General features: G+C 40.3%; 1 protein-coding gene across 2 annotated transcripts; it reads right to left on the reverse strand.

The window, feature by feature from the left end:
• Window positions 1–1,075: 1,075 nt before the first annotated feature.
• Window positions 1,076–19,454, reverse strand: LOC124015808 (gastrula zinc finger protein XlCGF17.1-like). Of its 2 annotated transcripts, none has more exons than XM_046331291.1 (2): window positions 18,911–19,454; window positions 1,076–1,936 (listed from the first exon to the last, which is right to left on the reverse strand). In XM_046331291.1, the coding sequence occupies exons 1-2, from the start codon at window positions 19,233–19,235 to the stop codon at window positions 1,143–1,145; spliced, it is 1,119 nt and encodes a 372-aa protein (XP_046187247.1). In that variant the 5' UTR covers window positions 19,236–19,454; the 3' UTR covers window positions 1,076–1,142. The 2 variants fall into 2 exon arrangements, with proteins under 2 accessions (XP_046187247.1, XP_046187249.1); XM_046331293.1 differs by lacking the exon at window positions 1,076–1,936 and adding an exon at window positions 12,792–14,395.
• Between the last annotated feature and the right edge of the window lie 2,272 nt (window positions 19,455–21,726).

The raw sequence follows: 21,726 nt of genomic DNA on the forward strand, positions 1-21,726 counted from the left end.
TGTCAAAACACGTGTCTAAATCAATAACCAATATGCAGAAACAGTTTGGGATAAATTGAAAACTTAAACATAACATGTGCTATATACACAAACACCTGCCACAATAATCATATTACTTGTATTTTTTTAAACAAGCAGCTTATAAACTGCACAAGCACCAAAAACGTTGTTGTTTTGACAAGTAGCAATAAATCACTGATATCAATTATGGGGGGAAATCACGTTGCATGTGCTGTTGAAACTAACACAACTAAACAAACACATGGAAATGGGAGATATCTTTTACCTCACTGGTTAGATGACAACCTGCAGAAGACAGTCAGCTACATTTTGGAGTGATGCATTTAAATGTAGGGGTCATTAAACAAAGGAACAAAGGAACATTTGTCATCACTCTTCGATATCATGTTGAAATCAATTGCGCGAGAGGAGGGAGATGAGGTTGCATGTCCTGTTAAAACTAACAGCTCAAAAACCACACGGAATCTGGGAATAATGTGTGCATCACTGGTTAGAGGACAGCTTGTAGAAAACAGCTAGCTACATTTTGAAGTGTTGCATTTTAGTGTTGCATTAAATAGTACTCATTCAATTCAGAGCCTGGATTTTTCCCCTGAGGCTAATATCCATATCATGGTGAATTCAATTAAACAGGGGACAAACGTTTAGGGTTCTACAATGGGACATTCTGACTGACTCTGACTGCAGCTTAAACAACAGTGAAAATGATAGTTAGCTAGCTACCATTATCTGAGAAGACACTATAGTGTCCTGGAAATACAATGACATAGTAATTAGACAACTTTGCCATCATTATCAAATCAAATCAAATCAAATTTATTTATATAGCCCTTCGTACATCAGCTGATATCTCAAAGTGCTGTACAGAAACCCAGCCTAAAACCCCAAACAGCAAACAATGCAGGTGTAAAAGCACGGTGGCTAGGAAAAACTCCCTAGAAAGGCCAAAACCTAGGAAGAAACCTAGAGAGGAACCGGGCTATGTGGGGTGGCCAGTCCTCTTCTGGCTGTGCCGGGTGGAGATTATTATCATGCCATTGTGACATCATTAAAATAATCCTACTACAAAGTTAAAAACATTCTACATTGTGACATTATTTCATTGATATCATGAAACAACTTCATGCATGTATTTTCTGATGTTTGATCAGAGATCTTTTACGAGAGTATCTCTTCCCACATTGATCACAGCTATGACATTTCTCTCCTGTGTGTGTACGCTGGTGTGATATCAGGTTGTTTGGCTGAGCAAAACTCTTCCCACATTGGTTACAGCTATGAGGTTTCTCTCCAGTGTGTGTTCTCTGGTGTATAGTCAGATTGCTAGATGTAGCAAAACTCTTCCCACATTGAGCACAGCTATAAGGTTTCTCTCCTGTGTGTGTTCTCTGGTGGTATATCAGGCCACCTGACTGAGTAAATCTCTTCCCACATTGATCACAGCTATGAGGTTTCTCTCCTGTGTGTGTTCTCTGGTGTGCTTTAAGATGACTTGACTGAATGAAACTCTTCCCACATTGATCACAGCTATAAGGTTTCTCTCCTGTGTGTGTTCTTTGGTGTGATATCAGGCAGCTTGACTGAGCAAAACTCTTCCCACATTGAGTACAGCCATGAGGTTTCTCTCCTGTGTGTATTCTCTGGTGTATAGTCAAATAGTAAGATGAAACAAAACTCTTCCCACATTGAGTACAGCTATTCGGGTTTTCTCCTGTGTGTGTTCTATGGTGTGATTGTAATGTATATGATTTTGAAAAGATCTTTCCACAGTCAGACCAGCAGTGAGATTTCTTCCCTGTTGGTCTCTGCTGGTGTTTCTTGAGGTGTTCTGACCTGGAGAGAGACTGTTCTGCCTCGTCAGCATCATGAGGTTGTTGAGGCTCCCCAGAGGATCCATGATAGTCCCGTCTCTCTCCTGTGTGAATGAATAAGTAAGACAGGTGGTTAAAGGCACACAACAGTATAAATCCACTGAAAAAGGTGATGCCCACAGCGTAGCCATGATGTTGTTCAACAATTGAAGTCTTTAATGAATGTTAATATTATTTGACAATTGTCTTAAGACAGTCAAGTGAGAAAGTCTCCTGTGAAGACATCAAAACAATGAAATAACACACATGGAATCATGTTGTAACTAAAAAAGGGTTTAACAAAATATATGTTATATTCTTCAAATTAGCTACCCTTTGCTTTGATGACAGCTTTGCACACTCTTGGCATTCTCTCAACCAGCTTTATGAGGTAGTCACCTGGAATACATTTAAATGAACAGGTCTACCTTGTCAAAAGTTATTCAAATCAAAGGTTAATTTGTGGAAATTCTTTCCTTCTTTATGCATTTAAGCCAATCAGTTGTGTTGTGATAAGGTAGGGGTGGTATACAGAAGATAGCCCTATTTGGTAAAAGACCAAGTCATTATTTTGTAAAGAACAGCTCAAATAAGACATGAAGGTCAGTCAATGCAGAAAATGTCAAGAACTTTGAATGTTTCTTCAAGTGCAGTCGCAAAAACCGTCAAGCGCTATGATGAAAACTGGCTCTCATGAGGAACACTTTTTATAAAAAATGCTTTTTTTTTCTTCAAAAAGGCACCAAATAGTAGGAATATAGTAGTATAGTATATATATATATAACAGTAGGAATATAGTAAGATAGTACATATAATAGTAGGGATAAGGAAGTATAGTATAGTAGGAATATAGTAGGATAGGAAAATATTAGTACAGTATAGTACAAGTAATAGTATGAATTTAGTAGTATAGTATATATAATAGTAGGAATATAGTAGTATAGTATATACAGTGGGGCAAAAAAGTATTTAGTCAGCCACCAATTGTGCAAGTTCTCCGACTTAAAAAGATGAGAGAGGCCTGTAATTTTCATCATGGGTACACTTCAACTATGACAGACAAAATGAGGGGAAAAAATCCAGAAAACCACATTGTATGATTTTTAATGAATTTATTTGCAAATTATGGTGGAAAACAAGTATTTGGTCACCTACAAACAAACAAGATTTCTGGATCTCACAGACCTGTAACTTCTTCTTTAAGAGACTCCTCTGTCCTCCACTCGTCATTAATGGCACCTGTTTGAACTTGTTATCAGTCTAAAAGACACCTGTCCACAACCTCAAACAGTCACACTCCAAACTCCACTATGGCCAAGACCAAATAGTTGTCAAAGGACACCAGTAACTAAATTGCAGACCTGCACCAGGCTGGGGAGACTGAATCTGCAATAGGTAAGCACCTTGGTTTGAAGAAATCAACTGTGGGAGCAATTATTAGGAAATGGAAGACATACAAGACCACTGATAATCTCCCTCGGTCTGGGGCTCCACGCAAGATCTCACACCATGTGGTCAAAATTATCACAAGAACGGTGAGCAAAAATCCCAGAAGCACACGGGGGGACCTAGTGAATGACCTGCAGAGAGCTGGGACAAAGTAACAAAGCCTACCATCAGTAACACACTACGCCGCCAGGGACTCAAATCCTGCAGTGCCAGACGTGTCCCCCTGCTTAAGCCAGTACATGTCCAGGCCCGTCTGAAGTTTGCTAGAGAGCATTTGGACAATCCAGAAGAAGATTGGGAGAATGTCGTATGGTCAGATGAAACCAAAATATAGCTTTTGGTAAAAACTCAACTCGTCGTGTTTGGAGGACAAAGAATGCTGAGTTGCATCCAAAGAACACCATACCTGCTGTGAAGCATGGGTGTGGAAACATCATGCTTTGGGGCTGTTTTTCTGTAAAGGGACCAGGACGACTGATCCGTGTTAAGGAAAGAATGAATGAGGCCATGTATCGTGAGATTTTGTGTGAAAACCTTCCATCAGCAAGGGCATTGAAGATGAAACGTTGCTGTGTCTTTCAGCATGACAATGATCCCAAACACACCGGCCGGGCAACGAAGGAGTGGCTTCGTAAGAAGCATTTCAAGGTCCTGGAGTGGCCTAGCCAGTCTCCAGATCTCAACCCCATAGAAAATCTTTGGAGGGAGTTGAAAGTCTGTGTTGCCCAGCAACAGCCCCAAAACATCACTGCTCTAGAGGAGATCTGCATGGAGGAATGGGCCAAAATACCTGCAACAGTGTGTGAAAACCTTGTGAAGACTTATAGAAAAAGTTTGACCTCTGTCATTGCCAACAAAGGGTATATAACAAAGTATTGAGATAAACTCTTGTTATTGACCAAATACTTATTTTCCACCATAATTTGCTAATATATCATTAAAAATCCTACAATGTGATTTTCTGGATTTAACTATGATGAAAATTACAGGCCTCTCTCATCTTTTTAAGTGGGAGAACTTGCACAATTGGTGGCTGACTAAATACTTTTTTGCTACACTGTATAATAGTAGGAATATAGTGGTATAGTATATATAATAGTAGGAATATAGTAGTATATTATAGTATATACAATAGTAGGAATATAGTAGTACAGTATATATAAGTGTGGATATAGTAGTATAGTATATACAAAAGAAGGAATATATTAGTATAGTATACATAATAGTATGAATATGGTAGTAAATTATAGTATATATAATAGTAGTAATATAGTAGTATAGTATATATAATAGTAGGGAAATAGTAGTATAGTATAGTATAATAGTAGGACTATAGTAGTATAGTATATATAATAATAATAATAATAATAATAATATATGCCATTTAGCAGACGCTTTTATCCAAAGCGACTTACAGTCATGTGTGCATACATTCTACGTATGGGTGGTCCCGGGGATCGAACCCACTACCCTGGCGTTACAAGCGCCATGCTCTACCAACTGAGCTACAGAAGGACCATATTCATATATAATAGTATGAATATAGTAGTACAGTATAGTATATATAATAGTAGGAATATGGTAATACAGTATAGTATATATAATAGTAGGAATATAGTAGTATAGTATATATAATAGTAGCAATGTAGTAGTATAGCATAGTATATATAATAGTAGGAATATAGTAGGATAGTATAGTACATATAATAGTAGGAATGTAGTAGTATAGTATATATAGGAGTAGGAATTTAGTAGTATATATAATAGTAGGAATATAGTAGTACAGCAAAAAATAGCAGGAATGTAGTAGTATGGTACAGTATATATATAATAGTAGGAACATAGTAGTATAGTATATATAATAGTAGGAATATTGTAGTGTAGTATAGTATATATAATAGTAGGAATATTGTAGTGTAGTATAGTATATATAGTAGTATACTATATATAATAGTGGGAATATAGTATAGTATATACAATAGTAGGAATACAGTAGTATAGTATAGTATAAACAACAGTAGGAATATAGTAGGATAGTATAGTATATATAATAGTAGGAATATAGTAGTATAGTATATATAATAGTAGAAATATGGAAGTATAGTATATATAATAGTATGAATATAGTAGGATAGTATAATATAGTATAGATAATAGTAGGAATGTAGTAGTATAGTACATATACTAGTAGTATAGTATATACAATGGTAGGAATGTAGTAGTATAGTACATATAATAGTAGGAATATAGTAGTATATATAATAGTAGCAATATAGCAGTATAGCAAAAAATAGTAGGAATGCAGTAGTATAGTATATAAAATAGTAGGAAAATAGTAGTACAGTGTAGTATATATAACAGTAGGAATATAGTAGGATAGTATATATACTAGTAGGGATATAGTAGTATAGTATATATAATAGTAGGAATATGGAAGTATCGTATAGAATATAGAATAATAGGAATATAGTAGGATAGTATAATATAGTATTGTCACGCCTTGGTCTTAGTATTTTGTGTTTTCTTTATTATTTGTTCAGGCCAGGGTGTGACATGGGGTTATTGTATTGTCGTATTGGGTTTTTTGTAGGCATTGGGATTGTGGTTGATTAGGGGTGTGTCTAGTATAGGCTTGGCTGCCTGAGGCGGTTCTCAATCAGAGTCAGGTGATTCTTGTTGTCTCTGATGGGGAACCGTATTTAGGTAGCCTGGGTTTCACTTTGTATTTCGTGGGTGATTGTTCCTGTCTCTGTGTAGTTTCACCAGATAGGCTGTAATTAGGTTTCATGTTCCATTTTGTTGTTTTGTATTCAGTTATTTCATGTACCGCGATTCATTCATTAAAGACATGAGTAACCACCACGCTGCATTTCGGTCCAACTCTCTTTCGACAAACGAAGAACGCCGTTACAGAATCACCCACCACACACGGACCGAGCAGCGTGTTAACGGGCAGCGACAGCATGAGCAGCGAGGGGAGGACGTTATGGACAGCAGAAGTATGGAGTATACTACGTGGGAAGAAATAGACAGGTGGGCGGTCGACCCAGAGAGAGTGCCGGCGCCCGCCTGGGATTCGCTGGAGCAGTGCGAAGAGGGCTATAGGAGAATGGAGTCGAAGAGAAAGACACGGCAGCGACAGCATGAGCAGCGAAAGGAGGATGAATTATTCGGAGAATGGACATGGGAAGACGTGTTGAATGGCAAAGGTTGTTACACTTGGGAGGAGATACTGGCCGGAAGAGATCGCCTCCCATGGGAACAGGTGGAGGCACTAAGGAGAGCAGAGGCAGCCGGAGATAGGAGACGACAATACGAGGGAACACTGTTGGCAAGGAAGCATTTAAACTAGCATTTATTTTGGGATTCCACAGTGGAAACATAATTTTCTGAAGCGAGATTAAAGAAGGAGTCTCATTTTACACAAGCACATTTTCATCAAGTTTGCCTCTCTTCGATTACCTTTGACCTTTTTCAAGAGAAGGCCAGAAAGGATGGAGGAGATGAGCAACTCTAATTGAGAAAAGCCCTTAGACTTTGAATGCTTATTATAGCGCCACCCATGGAACACTCTGCTCCCTTGTTGTCTGAGTAGTGTTTTTTTTTACCATTGATCCATTAAGAGATTAATGAGAAGAAATCCATCAAAACAATAGGTTTGATTACATCAGAGCTCTATAATAAAGACAGAAGACTACAGTATTATGATCATGCTCTCATGCGAGCTCTTTAATAATAGATAATGTCAAGTTTTTAGGCTGAACAGAGCTCTATAATAATAGATAATGTGATGTTTTAGGCTGAGCAAAGCTCTTTATGAACAGACAATGTTATGTTTACAGGCTGAGCAGAGCTCTATAATAGATAATATCATGTTTATAGGCTGAGCAGAGATCTATTAATAATAGATGGCATATTTATAGACTGAACAGAGCACTATAATAATAGATAATGACATGTTTATAGGCTGAACAGAGCTCTATACTAATAATGTCATGTTTTAGGCTGATCAGAGCTCTATAATAATAGATAATGTCATGTTTTAGGCTGAGCAGAGCTCTATAATAATAGATAATGTCATGTTTTAGGCTGAGCAGAGATCTATAAAAATAGATAATGCCATGTTTTAGGCTGAGCAGAGCTCTATAATAATAGATAATGTCATGTTTATAGGCTGAGCAGAGATCTATAATAATAGATAATGCCATGTTTTAGGCTGAGCAGAGATCTATAAAAATAGATAATGCCATGTTTTAGGCTGAGCAGAGCTCTATAATAATAGATAATGTCATGTTTATAGGCTGAGCAGAGATCTATAAAAATAGATAATGCCATGTTTTAGGCTGAGCAGAGCTCTATAATAATAGATAATCTCATGTTTATAGGCTGAGCAGAGATCTTTAATAACAGACAGAGGCCTACAGCTATAGGACAGAAGATGACGGAAGTGTGTTTAAAACACAGTGAGTATATACACCAAAATATGTATTTTGTCTTTCTTGGCTCTCTCCGCTACCAAAGTGGCTTGCTGTTATTGTTGGGGATACACTCTTTTCACGCCACTTTGATACAGCTACGACCGGAAGTGATTTCCACAGGAGAGCATTTTCGCTAACCTTAAACTCAGTCTCTTAACCTGCTACGTTAATTATCCTAACCTGCTACGAAAAAAGCCACTTCCAATCGTAGCTGTATGAAAAGTGACGTGAAAAGAGGGTTTCTCGTTGTTGAAGAAAATAATCACTCTTTTCAGGCCACCATTTTAAAATATCCAAACCATATACTGAACATTAGGGGTTCTTGAATCCAATATATCAATGAATCAAAACAAAATACACATTTTAACAATTTAATCTTATTTTAATCTTATTCTGTCACAGGGTTACCCGAGATGGCATAGCAGTTCAGACGTCTTTTGTCCTCGTCTTGTCGTGTCCTGTATATATATATATTTACAACTTTTTTTTCACATACATTTTTTTATTTTCCATCAACTCATCTTCAAAACACTCTCCTGCAACCCGCCTCACCAATTTATATTTATAAATAAGTATTATTTACCTCAAATCTGCAATCTTCCAAGAAGCTAGCCAGAAGCTAGCTAGAAGCTAATCAGAAGCTAGTTCAGAAGCTAGTTAGCTTCTTTACTGGCAAATCGTTAGTATTCAGCTAACCACGGTTTGTGGTCATCAGCTATCCTTTAGCTTGAAAATCTATCGCCAGTTTTGTACGGCGCAGCGCGGCTCGGAACATACCGGACCAATTTTTCTCTCCATGTCCTTGGATTTCAACTGCTCTCTGGACATTCATTCCCGGATCTCACAGCTAGCCAGCTGCTATCCGTGTGTCTATCTGCTCTCGTCGATTCCGGAGCAAACATCAATTACTCCGGAGCTAGCCAGCTCCGTAAATCACTCCTGAGCTCCGTCAATCACTCCTGGGCTGCAGTCACCTATCCGGACCCGTTTTACTGCCTACGCGGAGCCCCACCGGGCCTTCACAACTGGACTGCCGACGTTGTCTACCCGAAGGAGATCCGGCTGGCTCCTCCGTCTCGACCTTACCTGAACGCCCATCTGCGGCCTGCTAACCGTTAGCTTTCTTACCGGCAGCTCTCAGAATAGACAATCGGACAATTTATTTATTTGTATTATTATTATTATGTTTATTCTTGGGCCTCTATAACTATATCTATTGTTTTTATTTTATTTTTGTTGTTGTGTGATTTGGACTAATTCCCTCTACCACACGGAACCCCACTAATCTACTGACGGAACGCAAGAGGTGGCTAACAACAGACCCCCTTCCTATGCTAGCTTGCTACCGATGTCCTGGCTAGCTGTCTAAATCGCCTTGACCCCGAAACCAACCACTCCACTCTCTGGACTCTTTTGATCACTCGACTAAGGATGCCTCTCCTTAATGTCAATATGTCTTGTCCATTGCTGTTCTGGTTAGTGTTTATTGGCTTATTTCACTGTAGAGCCTCTAGTCCTGCTCACTATACATTATCCAATTTATTAGTTCCACCACCCACACATGCAATGACATCTCCTGGTTTCAATGATGTTTCTAGAGACAATATCTCTCTCTTCATCACTCAATACCTAGGTTTACCTCCACTGTATTCACATCCTACCATACCTTTGTCTGTACATTATACCTTGATGCTATTTTATCGCCCCCAGAAACCTCCTTTTACTCTCTGTTCCAGACGTTATAGACGACCAATTCTTATTGCTTTTAGCCGTACCCTTATTCTTCTCCTCCTATGTTCCTCTGGCGATGTAGAGGTGAATCCAGGCCCTGCAATGCCTAGCTCCACTCCTATTCCCCAGGCGCTCTCTTTTGATGACTTCTGTAACCGTAATAGCCTTGGTTTCATGCATGTTAACATTAGAAGCCTCCTCCCTAAGTTTGTTCTATTCACTGCTTTAGCACACTCTGCCAACCCGGATGTTCTAGCTGTGTCTGAATCCTGGCTTAGGAAGACCACCAACAATTCTGAAATTTTAATTCCAAATTACAACATTTTCAGACAAGATAGAACTGCCAAAGGGGGCGGTGTTGCAATTTACTGCAAAGATAGCCTGCAGAGTTCTGTCCTACTATCCAGGTCTGTACCCAAACAATTTGAACTTCTACTTCTAAAAATCCACCTCTCTAAAAACAAGTCTCTCACCGTTGCCGCCTGCTATAGACCACCCTCTGCCCCCAGCTGTGCTCTGGACACCATATGTGAACTGATTGCCCCCCCATCTATCTTCAGAGCTCGTGCTGCTAGGCGACCTAAACTGGAACATGCTTAACACCCCAGCCATCCTACAATCTAAACTTGATGCCCTCAATCTCACTCAAATTATCAATGAACCTACCAGGTACCCCCCCCAAAGCCTTAAACACGGGCACCCTCATAGATATCATCCTAACCAACTTCCCCTCTAAATACACCTCTGCTGTCTTCAACCAAGATCTCAGCGATCACTGCCTCATTGCCTGCATCCGTAATGGGTCAGCGGTCAAACGACCTCCACTCATCACTGTAAAACGCTCCCTGAAACACTTCAGCGAGCAGGCCTTTCTAATCGACCTGGCCGGGCTATCCTGGAAGGATATTGATCTCATCCCGTCAGTAGAGGATGCCTGGATATTTTTTTTAAATGCCTTCCTAACCATCTTAAATAAACATGCCCCATTCAAGAAATTTAGAACCAGGAACAGATATAGCCCTTGGTTCTCCCCAGACCTGACTGCCCTTAACCAACACAAAAACATCCTATGGCGTTCTGCATTAGCATCGAACAGCCCCCGTGATATGCAGCTATTCAGGGAAGCTAGAAACCGTTATACACAGGCAGTTAGAAAAGCCAAGGCTAGCTTTTTCAAGCAGAAATTTGCTTCCTGCAACACTAACTCAAAAAAGTTCTGGGACACTGTAAAGTCCATGGAGAATAAGAACACCTCCTCCCAGCTGCCCACTGCACTGAAGATAGGAAACACTGTCACCACTGATAAATCCACCATAATTAAGAATTTCAATAAGCATTTTTCTACGGCTGGCCATGCTTTCCACCTGGCTACTCCTACCCCGGTCAACAGCACTGCACCCCCCAACAGCAACTCGCCCAAGCCTTCCCCATTTCTCCTTCTCCCAAATCCATTCTGCTGATGTTCTGAAAAATCTGGACCCCTACAAATCAGCCGGGCTAGACAATCTGGACCCTTTCTTTCTAAAATTATCTGCCGAAATTGTTGCCACCCCTATTACTAGCCTGTTCAACCTCTCTTTCGTGTCGTCTGAGATTCCCAAATATTGGAAAGCAGCTGCGGTCATCCCCCTCTTCAAAGGGGGGGGACACTCTTGACCCAAACTGCTACAGACCTATATCTATCCTACCATGCCTTTCTAAGGTCTTCGAAAGCCAAGTCAACAAACAGATTACCGACCATTTCGAATCTAACCATACCTTCTCTGCTATGCAATCTGGTTTCAGAGCTGGTCATGGGTGCACCTCAGCCACGCTCAAGGTCCTAAACGATATCTTAACCGCCATCGATAAGAAACATTACTGTGCAGCCTTATTCATTGATCTGGCCAAGGCTTTCGATTCTGTCAACCACCACATCCTCATCGGCAGACTCGACAGCCTTGGTTTCTCAAATGATTGCCTCGCCTGGTTCACCAACTATTTCTCTGATAGAGTTCAGTGTGTCAAATCGGAGGGTCTGCTGTCCGGACCTCTGGCAGTCTCTATGGGGGTGCCACAGGGTTCAATTCTTGGACCGACTCTCTTCTCTGTATACATCAATGAGGTCGCTCTTGCTGCTGGTGAGTCCCTGATCCACCTCTACGCAGACGACACCATTCTGTATACTTCCGGCCCTTCTTTGGACACTGTTAACAACCCTCCAGGCAAGCTTCAATGCCATACAACTCTCCTTCCGTGGCCTCCAATTGCTCTTAAATACAAGTAAAACTAAATCCATGCTCTTCAACCGATCGCTACCTGCACCTACCCGCCTGTCCAACATCACTACTCTGGACGGCTCGGACTTAGAATACGTGGACAACTACAAATACTTAGGTGTCTGGTTAGACTGTAAACTCTCCTTCCAGACCCATATCAAACATCTCCAATCCAAAGTTAAATCTAGAATTGGCTTCCTATTTCGCAACAAAGCATCCTTCACTCATGCTGCCAAACATACCCTTGTAAAACTGACCATCCTACCAATCCTCGACATTGGCGATGTCATTTACAAAATAGCCTCCAATACCCTACTCAACAAATTGGATGCATGCAGTCTATCACAGTGCAATCCGTTTTGTCACCAAAGCCCCATATACTACCCACCATTGCGACCTGTACGCTCTCGTTGGCTGGCCCTCGCTTCATACTCGTCGCCAAACCCACTGGCTCCATGTCATCTACAAGACCCTGCTAGGTAAAGTCCCCCCTTATCTCAGCTCGCTGGTCACCATAGCATCTCCCACCTGTAGCACACGCTCCAGCAGGTATATCTCTCTGGTCACCCCCAAAACCAATTCTTTCTTTGGCCGCCTCTCCTTCCAGTTCTCTGCTGCCAGTGACTGGAACGAACTGCAAAAATCTCTGAAACTGGAAACACTTATCTCCCTCACTAGCTTTAAGCACCAACTGTCAGAGCATCTTACAGATTACTGCACCTGTACATAGCCCACCTATAATTTAGCCCAAACAACTACCTCTTTCCCAACTGTATTTAATTTATTTATTTATTTTGCTCCTTTGCACCCCATTATTTTTATGTCTACTTTGCACATTATTCCATTGCAAAACTACCATTCCAGTGTTTTACTTGCTATATTGTATTTACTTTGCCACCATGGCCTTTTTGCCTTTACCTCCCTTCTCACCTCATTTGCTCACATTGTATATAGACTTGTTTATACTGTATTATTGACTGTATGTTTGTTTTACTCCATGTGTAACTCTGTGTCGTTGTATCTGTCGAACTGCTTTGCTTTATCTTGGCCAGGTCGCAATTGTAAATGAGAACTTGTTCTCAACTTGCCTACCTGGTTAAATAAAGGTGAAATAAATAAAAATACGTCTCGAAATACAAAATCACATCTATTGTTGAATAAGAATTCATATAAACAATATGATTTAAAGTGGGATAAACAAAAACACATTCTAAGTCAAAAACATAAATCAGAACACAGCCACTCTATTCTCTTGTGCGATTCCAGGTCCTCTGACTGGGAAAATGTATTTCCACAATGAGAGCAGTGGTATGTCTTCTCCTCCTGTGTATGTATTCTTTCATGCTTATTCAGATTCCTTAACCTGTTAAATCTCTTGCCACACAGGGAGCAGTGGTACGTCTTATCCCCTCCTGTGTGTGTCCTCTCATGCCTTGTCAGACCTCCTAACTTGGTAAAACTCTTTCCACACAGGGAGCATTGGTAGGGATTTTCTTGTGGGAGTGTCCTCTCATGCTGTTTCAGGTTCACTAAACCCCTAAAATTATTTTTACACTGGGAACATTGATAAGGCTTCTCTCCTGTGTATTCTCTCATGAGATTTCATGTTTACTAACCAGGTAAAAGTCATTCCACAGTGGGAGCAGTGGTAAGGCTTATCTCCTGTATGTATTCTTCCATGTAATTTCATGGACTTTAACTGGGTAAATCTCTTTCCACACATGGTGCATTGTTAAGGCTTTTCTCCTGTGTGTCCTCATGCATTTTCAAGGTCCCTAACCATCTAAAACTCCTTTCACACTGGGAACAGTGATAAGGCTTCTCTCCTGTGAGTATTCTCTTATTCTGTTTCAGGCTCACTATACCCCTAAAACTCTTTTCACACAGAGCATTGGTAAGGCTTCTCCCATGTGTGTGTCCTCTTGTGTTGATTTAGGTTCTCTAACTGGGTAAAATTATTTCCACAGTGGGAACATTGAAAAGGATTTTCTCCAGTGTGTATTCTCTCATGCGTTTTCAAGCTCCCTAACCAGGTAAAAGTCATTCCACATTTGGAGCAGTGTTAAGACTTCTCTCCAGAGTGTATTCTCTTATGTATTAATAGGTACCCTAAGTCGTTAAAACTCTTTCCACACTGGGAGCATTGGAAGGGTTTTTCTCCTGTGTGTGTCCTCTCATGCCTATGCAGGTGATATAACCAAAGAAAACCTTTTCCACACTGGGAACATTGGAAAGTATTTTTTCCTGTGTGTGTCCTCATGTTTCTTCAGGCTCCCTAACTTGTTAAAACTTTTTCCACAGTGGGAGCAGTGATGTCCTCCTATTGCTTTGGGCGTCTCTGGGTCTGATACCCATGAAGGACTATTCCCTGGGTCTGGTTCCCCTGAAGGACTCTTCTCTGGGTCTGGTTCCCCTGAAGGACTCTTCTCTGGGTCTGGTTCCCCTGAAGGACTCTTCTCTGGGTCTGATTCCCCTGAAGGACTCTTCTCTGGGTCTGATTCCCCTGAAGGACTCTTCTCTGGGTCTGATTCCCCTGAAGGACTCTTCTCTGGGTCTGATTCCCCTGAAGGACTCTTCCCGCTGTCAGAGGGAGAGTCTGGTCTCTCTCCTGTCAAAGACAAACAGAGTATCTAGTTACTTAGTTGTCTACTGTGCTGTACTGTGTGGCAAAACTTGTGAAACATAAGTCTATGATTTGTTAAGATTTGGTCTTGTTTGGGGGAGTTCATTAAAATCAAGACTCACTCATCACCACCCTCTCCTGAGACTGAAAGCCCAGAGACTTGCACTTTGAACCGGATGTGCGGTTTTGTCTGGGGGCGCTAAAATGAACATTGGAGAGTAGAGGTCGACCGATTAATCGGATGGCCGATTAATTAGGGCCGATTTCAGGTTTTCATAACAATCGGAAATCTGTATTTTTGGGCACCGAATTGCCAATTATTATTTTTTTACACCTTTTTTTACACCTTTATTTAATCTTTATTTAACTAGGCAAGTCAGTTAAGAACACATTCTTATTTTCAATGATGGCCTAGGAACATTGGGTTAACTGCCTTGTTCAGGGGCAGAAATACAGAATTCTACCTTGTCAGCTGGGGGGATCCAATCTTGCAACCTTACAGTTAACTAGTCCAAGGCAATAACGACCTGCCTCTCTCTCGTTGCACCCCACAAGGAGACTGCCTGTTAAGCAAATGCAGTAAGCCAAGGTAAATTCCTAGCTAGCATTAAACTTATCTTATAAAAAACAATCAATCATAATCACTAGTTAATTACACACGGTTGATGATATTACTAGATATTATCTAGCATGTCCTGTGCTGCATATAATCTGACTGAGCATAGAAGTATCTAAGTATCTGACTGAGCGGTGGTAGGCAGAAGCAGGCGCGTAAACATTCATTCAAACAGCACTTTCGTGCGTTTTGCCAGCAGCTCTTCGTCGTGTGTCAAGCATTGCGAAGTTTATGACTTCAAACTCCCGAGATGAGGTCGGTGTGACCGAAGTGAAATGGCTGGCCCGTTAGCGCGCGCTAATAGCGTTTCAAACTTCACTCGCTCTGAGCCTTGGGGTGGTTGTTTCCCTTGCTTCGATGTAGTGGCTGTGGTCGTTCTGTTGCTGGTTCGATGTAGTGGCTGTGGTCATTCTGTTGCTGGTTCGAGCCCAGGGAGGAGCGAGGAGAGGGACGGAAGCTATACTGTTACACTGGCAATATTAAAGTGCCTATAAGAACATCCAATAGTCAAAGGTTAATGAAATACAAATGGTATAGAGGGAAATAGTCCTATAATAACTACAACCTAAAACTTCTTACCTGGGAATATTGAAGACTCATGTTAAAAGGAACCACCAGCTTTCATATGTCCTCATGTTCTGAGCAAGGAACTGAAACGTTAGCTTTCTTACATAGCACATATTGCACTTTTACGTTCTTCTCCAACACCGTTTTTGCATTATTTAAACCAAATTATCTACTTGAGGCTAAATTGATTTTATTGATGTATTATATTAAGATAAAATAAGTGTTAATTCAGTATTGTTTTAATTGTCATAACAAATACATATATAAAAAATATATAATAATAATAAAAAATAATTTTTATATAGATATATATATATATAAATATAAATATATATAAAAATATATTTTTTATTTATTACTATTTTAAAAATCAACCGATTAATCGGTATCGGCTTTTTTGGTCCTCCAATAATCGGTATTGAAAAATCATAATCGGTCGACCTCTATTCGAGGCCATCAAGCTACTATGCTCTGAGACAGATTTAATTTCAACTGAGGTAGTTGCTACAATTCAGACCTAAATAGAAGAGGTTTCTGATACATTCAAAGCAGATTGAACTAATCTGTGAAACGAGACTGTGCCTGTTATTGCCTCACTGAAAACAACAGTTCCACACCATGATGATTGCAGCACTTTACACCTGACTACCTCTCTGGAGGCTGACGTGAATCGCTGAGGATCTGATAAAGGTGCAGGAGAGCTGTGTGAGCTTAGAGGGGTTTTTCTCGCAGCAATATCCTGAGACCGATATTACATTTTTTGGCCAATACTGATATCCAATATTTTCCTTGCCCCAAAAAACGATTCCGATAACCGATATTTAAAATTTTAGCTACCTTTTAAGCATTCTAGTACAGTTAAATAGTTAACACACACCCGGATGCAGCGGTCTAAGCCACTGCATCTCAGTACAAGAGGCGTCACTACAGTCCCTGGTTCGAATCCAGGCTGCATCCAGGCTGTATGATTGTAGTTGTCTGTTATTGGTGTAGAGTGGACAACAAAGGAGAGGGATCCCACATGTGGATAGGAAGAACTCCCTCACGACGCCAGGACAGCGGAGTCAATCACCACCTTCCGGGATGAAACCCCACCTCTTTAAGGAATACCTAGGATAGGATAAAGTAATCCTTCTCACCCCCCTTAAAATATTTAGATGCACTATTGTAAAGTGGTTGTTCCACTGGATGTCAAATGAATCATTATAAATGACTTAAATGTAAATGTAAATGTAAGATACAAATGATCATTATTACTGGAAAATATTCATTTAAAATCCAGGAATGTAAAACTTTAGCTCTCTAGGTCATGCCAGTCGGCTACAGTTGGCTACAGTAGGTTGCATCTCTCTAGGTCAAGCCAGCAGGTTACAGTAGGTCGTATCTCTCTAGGTCATGCCAGTAGAATACAGTAGGTTGTATTTTATTATTTGTTTACCTTTATTTAACTAGGCAAGTCAGTTAAGAACCAATTCTTATTTTCAATGACGGCCTAGGAACAGTGGGTTAACTGCCTGTTCAGGGGCAGAACGACAGATTTGTGCCTTGTTAGCTCAGGGATTTGAACTACCCCAACGCTCTAACCTGCCGCCCCAGGTCATGCCAGTAGGTTACAGTAAGTTTTATCTCTCTAGGTCATGCCAGTAGGCTACAGTAGGTTGTGTCTCTCTAGGCCATGCCAGTCGGCTACAGTAGATTGTATCTCTCTAGGTCATGCCAGTCGGCTACAGTATATTGTATCTCTCTAGGTCACGCCAGTAGGCCACAGCAGGTTGTATCTCTAGGTCATGCCAGTCGGCTACAGTAGGTTGTAAATCTCTAGGTCAAGCCAGTAGGTTACAGTAGGTTGTATCCAAGTGGTTTTATCTCTCTAGGTCATGCCAGTAGGTTACAGTAGGTTGTATCCAAGTGGTTTTATCTCTCTAGGTCAAGCCAGTAGGCTAGAGTAGGTTGTATCTCTCTAGGTCATGCCAGTCGGCTACAGTAGGTTGCATCTCTCTAGGTCAAGCCAGCAGGTTACAGTAGGTCGTATCTCTCTAGGTCATGCCAGTAGAATACAGTAGGTTGTATTTTATTATTTGTTTACCTTTATTTAACTAGGCAAGTCAGTTAAGAACCAATTCTTATTTTCAATGACGGCCTAGGAACAGTGGGTTAACTGCCTGTTCAGGGGCAGAACGACAGATTTGTGCCTTGTCAGCTCAGGGATTTGAACTACCCCAACGCTCTAACCTGCCGCCCCAGGTCATGCCAGTAGGTTACAGTAAGTTTTATCTCTCTAGGTCATGCCAGTAGGCTACAGTAGGTTGTGTCTCTCTAGGCCATGCCAGTCAGCTACAGTAGATTGTATCTCTCTAGGTCACGCCAGTAGGCCACAGCAGGTTGTATCTCTAGGTCATGCCAGTCGGCTACAGTAGGTTGTATCCAAGTGGTTTTATCTCTCTAGGTCATGCCAGTAGGTTACAGTAGGTTGTATCCAAGTGGTTTTATCTCTCTAGGTCAAGCCAGTAGGCTAGAGTAGGTTGTATCTCTCTAGGTCATGCCAGTCGGCTACAGTAGGTTGCATCTCTCTAGGTCAAGCCAGCAGGTTACAGTAGGTTGTATCCAAGTGGAAACAATTATCAACCCAATGTGGAAAGTGTCAAATTTGGTCAACAACCAAATGAATGGCTTATTTGCTACATGAGGTTTACTGGATCCAACAGAAGTTCCATAATGATTAAGTTGTTATGTGGACATGTGACATACCGACAACTTTGATAAAAACACTATAGGAGTTGTCTCCAGATCGCTATGCATATTCATGCTTGTAGCTTAGCATCTCTCTCTCTTCATTGAATACAGGCGGTTGAGGACAACAACCCTCATAGAATATAAACAATAGATTACAATAATAAGATGTATCCACCAATCCAAAGAAAGGATAGGCGGAAGATAGACAACCCACAGTGAAGCTTTGTGGACAACGACTCCCCTTGTTAGGGCAGAGAGACATATTGTCAGTATATCCATAATCTTCGGTGTAGCCAACCCAACTCTCACATGGCACTATTGGGGGGCACGGTGTGTAGTAAATCATCACTACATGAAAATCACTACATGCCCCCCAGTCTGCGGCCAGCAGATAGACCCTTCTCAATGATATATATATGTGAAGTCACTTTTTGGAAACGGAACGGAAAAAAAGGGGTAGCTTGTTCTCTACGTCGTCTGATTCTAGACATATCAGTCATCATCCCAGGGCCCTCCGTTGAAGAGGTATTGACGAGGGAACTACGAATATCCAAAGTTAAAAACAAATTTAAGGCGGAACTTACTGGTGTTAATCAGATCTCCTTTCTCCACTTCTTCTATTGTGACAGTCATCTCCCCCTTCTCTTTCACTCTTAAAACTGCATCCTCCTCTTTCTCTTCATTTACTGTAACATCCTCCTCTTTCACTCTGAACGCGGCTTCCTCTTCTTTAACTGAAATGTCTCTCTCTTCTTTCACTGTAACAGCCTCGCCCTCTACTTGTTGTTTTACTGTGAGATCCTCCTCTTCCTTCTCATCTTTCACGACAATGTTCAGACCCAGAGCTTCTTTCTCCGTCCAGCAGACCTCCTCTTCTTTAACAGGAGGGGAGATGTTTAGGGAGCTCATGTTCGGGGATGTTAGCTATCTATCATTAGCGACTAAGCTAGTGCTAACTTAACCAGCCAGCTACTATAGCTGACTAATACAAAATAACGTAATATTAAATAGGTAAACAATTAGACACGATATAAGTGTGTCTAAAACACAGTAGGTAATATACACCAAAATCGTCTAAATAGCTTGAATCTTTCGGCTATGTTGGCTAGCAAGCTACCGAGGTGGTTGACGAGCTGTTTCTGAAGAACCGTCCACTAGATTATACGTCACGCTGGCAGCGTCGGCTGAAAGACGCACATCCGACATCTGATGACTGGAGGGGAGACGCAGTTGAGGATCATATTTTATCTTCAGATAAAGATTATTTTAAAATTGATTTAATTAAATAATACTATTATTTTGAGACAAGAAAGTGTTGATTGATTAGTGCTAATAAAAAATGTTTAGTACAGAACATTAAAGGCAGTTTCATTAAGTCAAACTAAATCTAAATAAGTAGCCAGCTACTGTCGGTCTCTACTGCTCCTACATGGTGTAACAATACATCATGTAGATGAATATAATGAACAGACGAGGTCTATACTGCTCCTACATGGTGTAACAATACATCATGTAGATGTATATAATGAACAGACTAGGTCTATACTGCTCCTAAATTTTTATGTATTATTGTGTGTTATTTATTTCTCCTTTATTTAACCTAGTGACCAGTTGAGAACAAGTTCTCATTTACAACTGTGACCTGGCCAAGATAAAGAAAAGCTGTGCGACAAAAACAACATGGAATAAACAAACGTACAGTAAATAACACAATAGAAGATCAATATAATTGTTTTGTTTAGGAATATTGTGAAACACGATTATTCCACTATTACTGCAGATATTATGGACATTTTATTTAAAACATGTAATTAAATTATAATTGTAGCTCCTTTAATTCAGACCCAAAATGTATTTGCTATCATGTGTGCCATTGCCCTGCTATTAAAATGTACAGGCGACTATTTGAGACTCAGCCTTGAATTTAAATTTTATGGAATGTTAAGCTTGATTGTCTTCAATGAAAATGATAGACCTCGCAAACATGGAATGCAACGTTGTATGAAACATTATTGTCAAGTGACTTGATGTCTATGGTGCCAAACACATTGATAGTTGGGAGTGTCAAGTGTGTTGATATAACGGTAATAATGTCAAAATCACACTTTTAACAAACATCAGAATTGGTCAAAAAAAGAGGTTATACCTGAGTAGTGCATCAGTCTAAGGTACTGCATTGAAGGGCTAGAGGCATCACTACAGACCCAGGTTTGATCCCGTGCTGTACCACAACCTGCTGCGATCGGGAGTCCCATAGGGCAGCACACTATAGACCAAGCATTGCCCAGGTTAGGGGAGGGTTTGGCTTTACTACTCCTTGTGGCGCCTGCAGGCTGACCTCTGTCGTCAGGTGAACAGTGTTTCCTCCGACATATTGGTGCATCTGGCTTCCGGGTTAAGCGGGCAGCTTTTAAGAAGCGCGGTTTGGCGGGGCATGTTTCAGAGGACGCATGACTCGACCTTCGAATCTTGAGCCCTTTGGGGAGTTGCAGCGATGAGACAATATTTTTATTTTTATTTTACCTTTATTTATACAGGTTTTTCTCATTGAAATAACATCTCTTTTCCAAGAGAGACCTGGTCCAATAGCAGCAGGGGGAACAACGTTTCAGACAAAACAACTTACATAAACTAACACAACATTAAACAAAGCTATAAACACACACACAGTACAACAATAACATTTTACGTTAAAAACACTAAAGTCTTGACTAAAAACAGCTGTCCTAAACACAATTACACTCTTCTATGATATATACATCGATCAAGTTTTTAAGCTCCACCAACGAAACTAGATCATCAAATTTTAAAATGTTCAGGAAAGAATTCCAGGACCACGGAGCTGAGTAATTAAAACAATTTCTACCATGACCTGCTCAAATATTTGGTACTGTTAGAAGCAAATGAGAAGGGGACCGTCATTTATAGTTATTTACCGATCTGACAAAAAAAGAACAGAGATAAAATGGCATTTTACCCAATATGGCCTTAAAAATCAGTGTATACCAGTGTTTAAGCCTACGCAAGGTCAATGACGAACAGCCAACAACACTGTAGACATCACATTATCGAAATTGTGGAGAAAAAAATGGGGGTACAATTATTTTAAAAATGCCAAAATTGGTTGTTCCCCACCATTTGCAACAACGTTGCTGAGCATCATCACTATCTTTCCTTCATGGATCTCCTGCATGTTTACATATCTGGCATTACTCATCTCATATGTATATACTGTATTCTATCCTATTCTACTGTATCTTAGTCTATGTATTACTCATCTCATATGTATATACTGTATTCTATCCTATTCTACTGTATCTTAGTTTATGCATTACTCATCTCATATGTATATACTGTATTCTATCCTATTCTACTGTATCTTAGTCTATGTATTACTCAT

This window comes from Oncorhynchus gorbuscha, linkage group LG26 (genome assembly GCF_021184085.1).
Source record: "Oncorhynchus gorbuscha isolate QuinsamMale2020 ecotype Even-year linkage group LG26, OgorEven_v1.0, whole genome shotgun sequence".
Classification (NCBI taxonomy): Eukaryota; Metazoa; Chordata; class Actinopteri; order Salmoniformes; family Salmonidae; genus Oncorhynchus; species Oncorhynchus gorbuscha.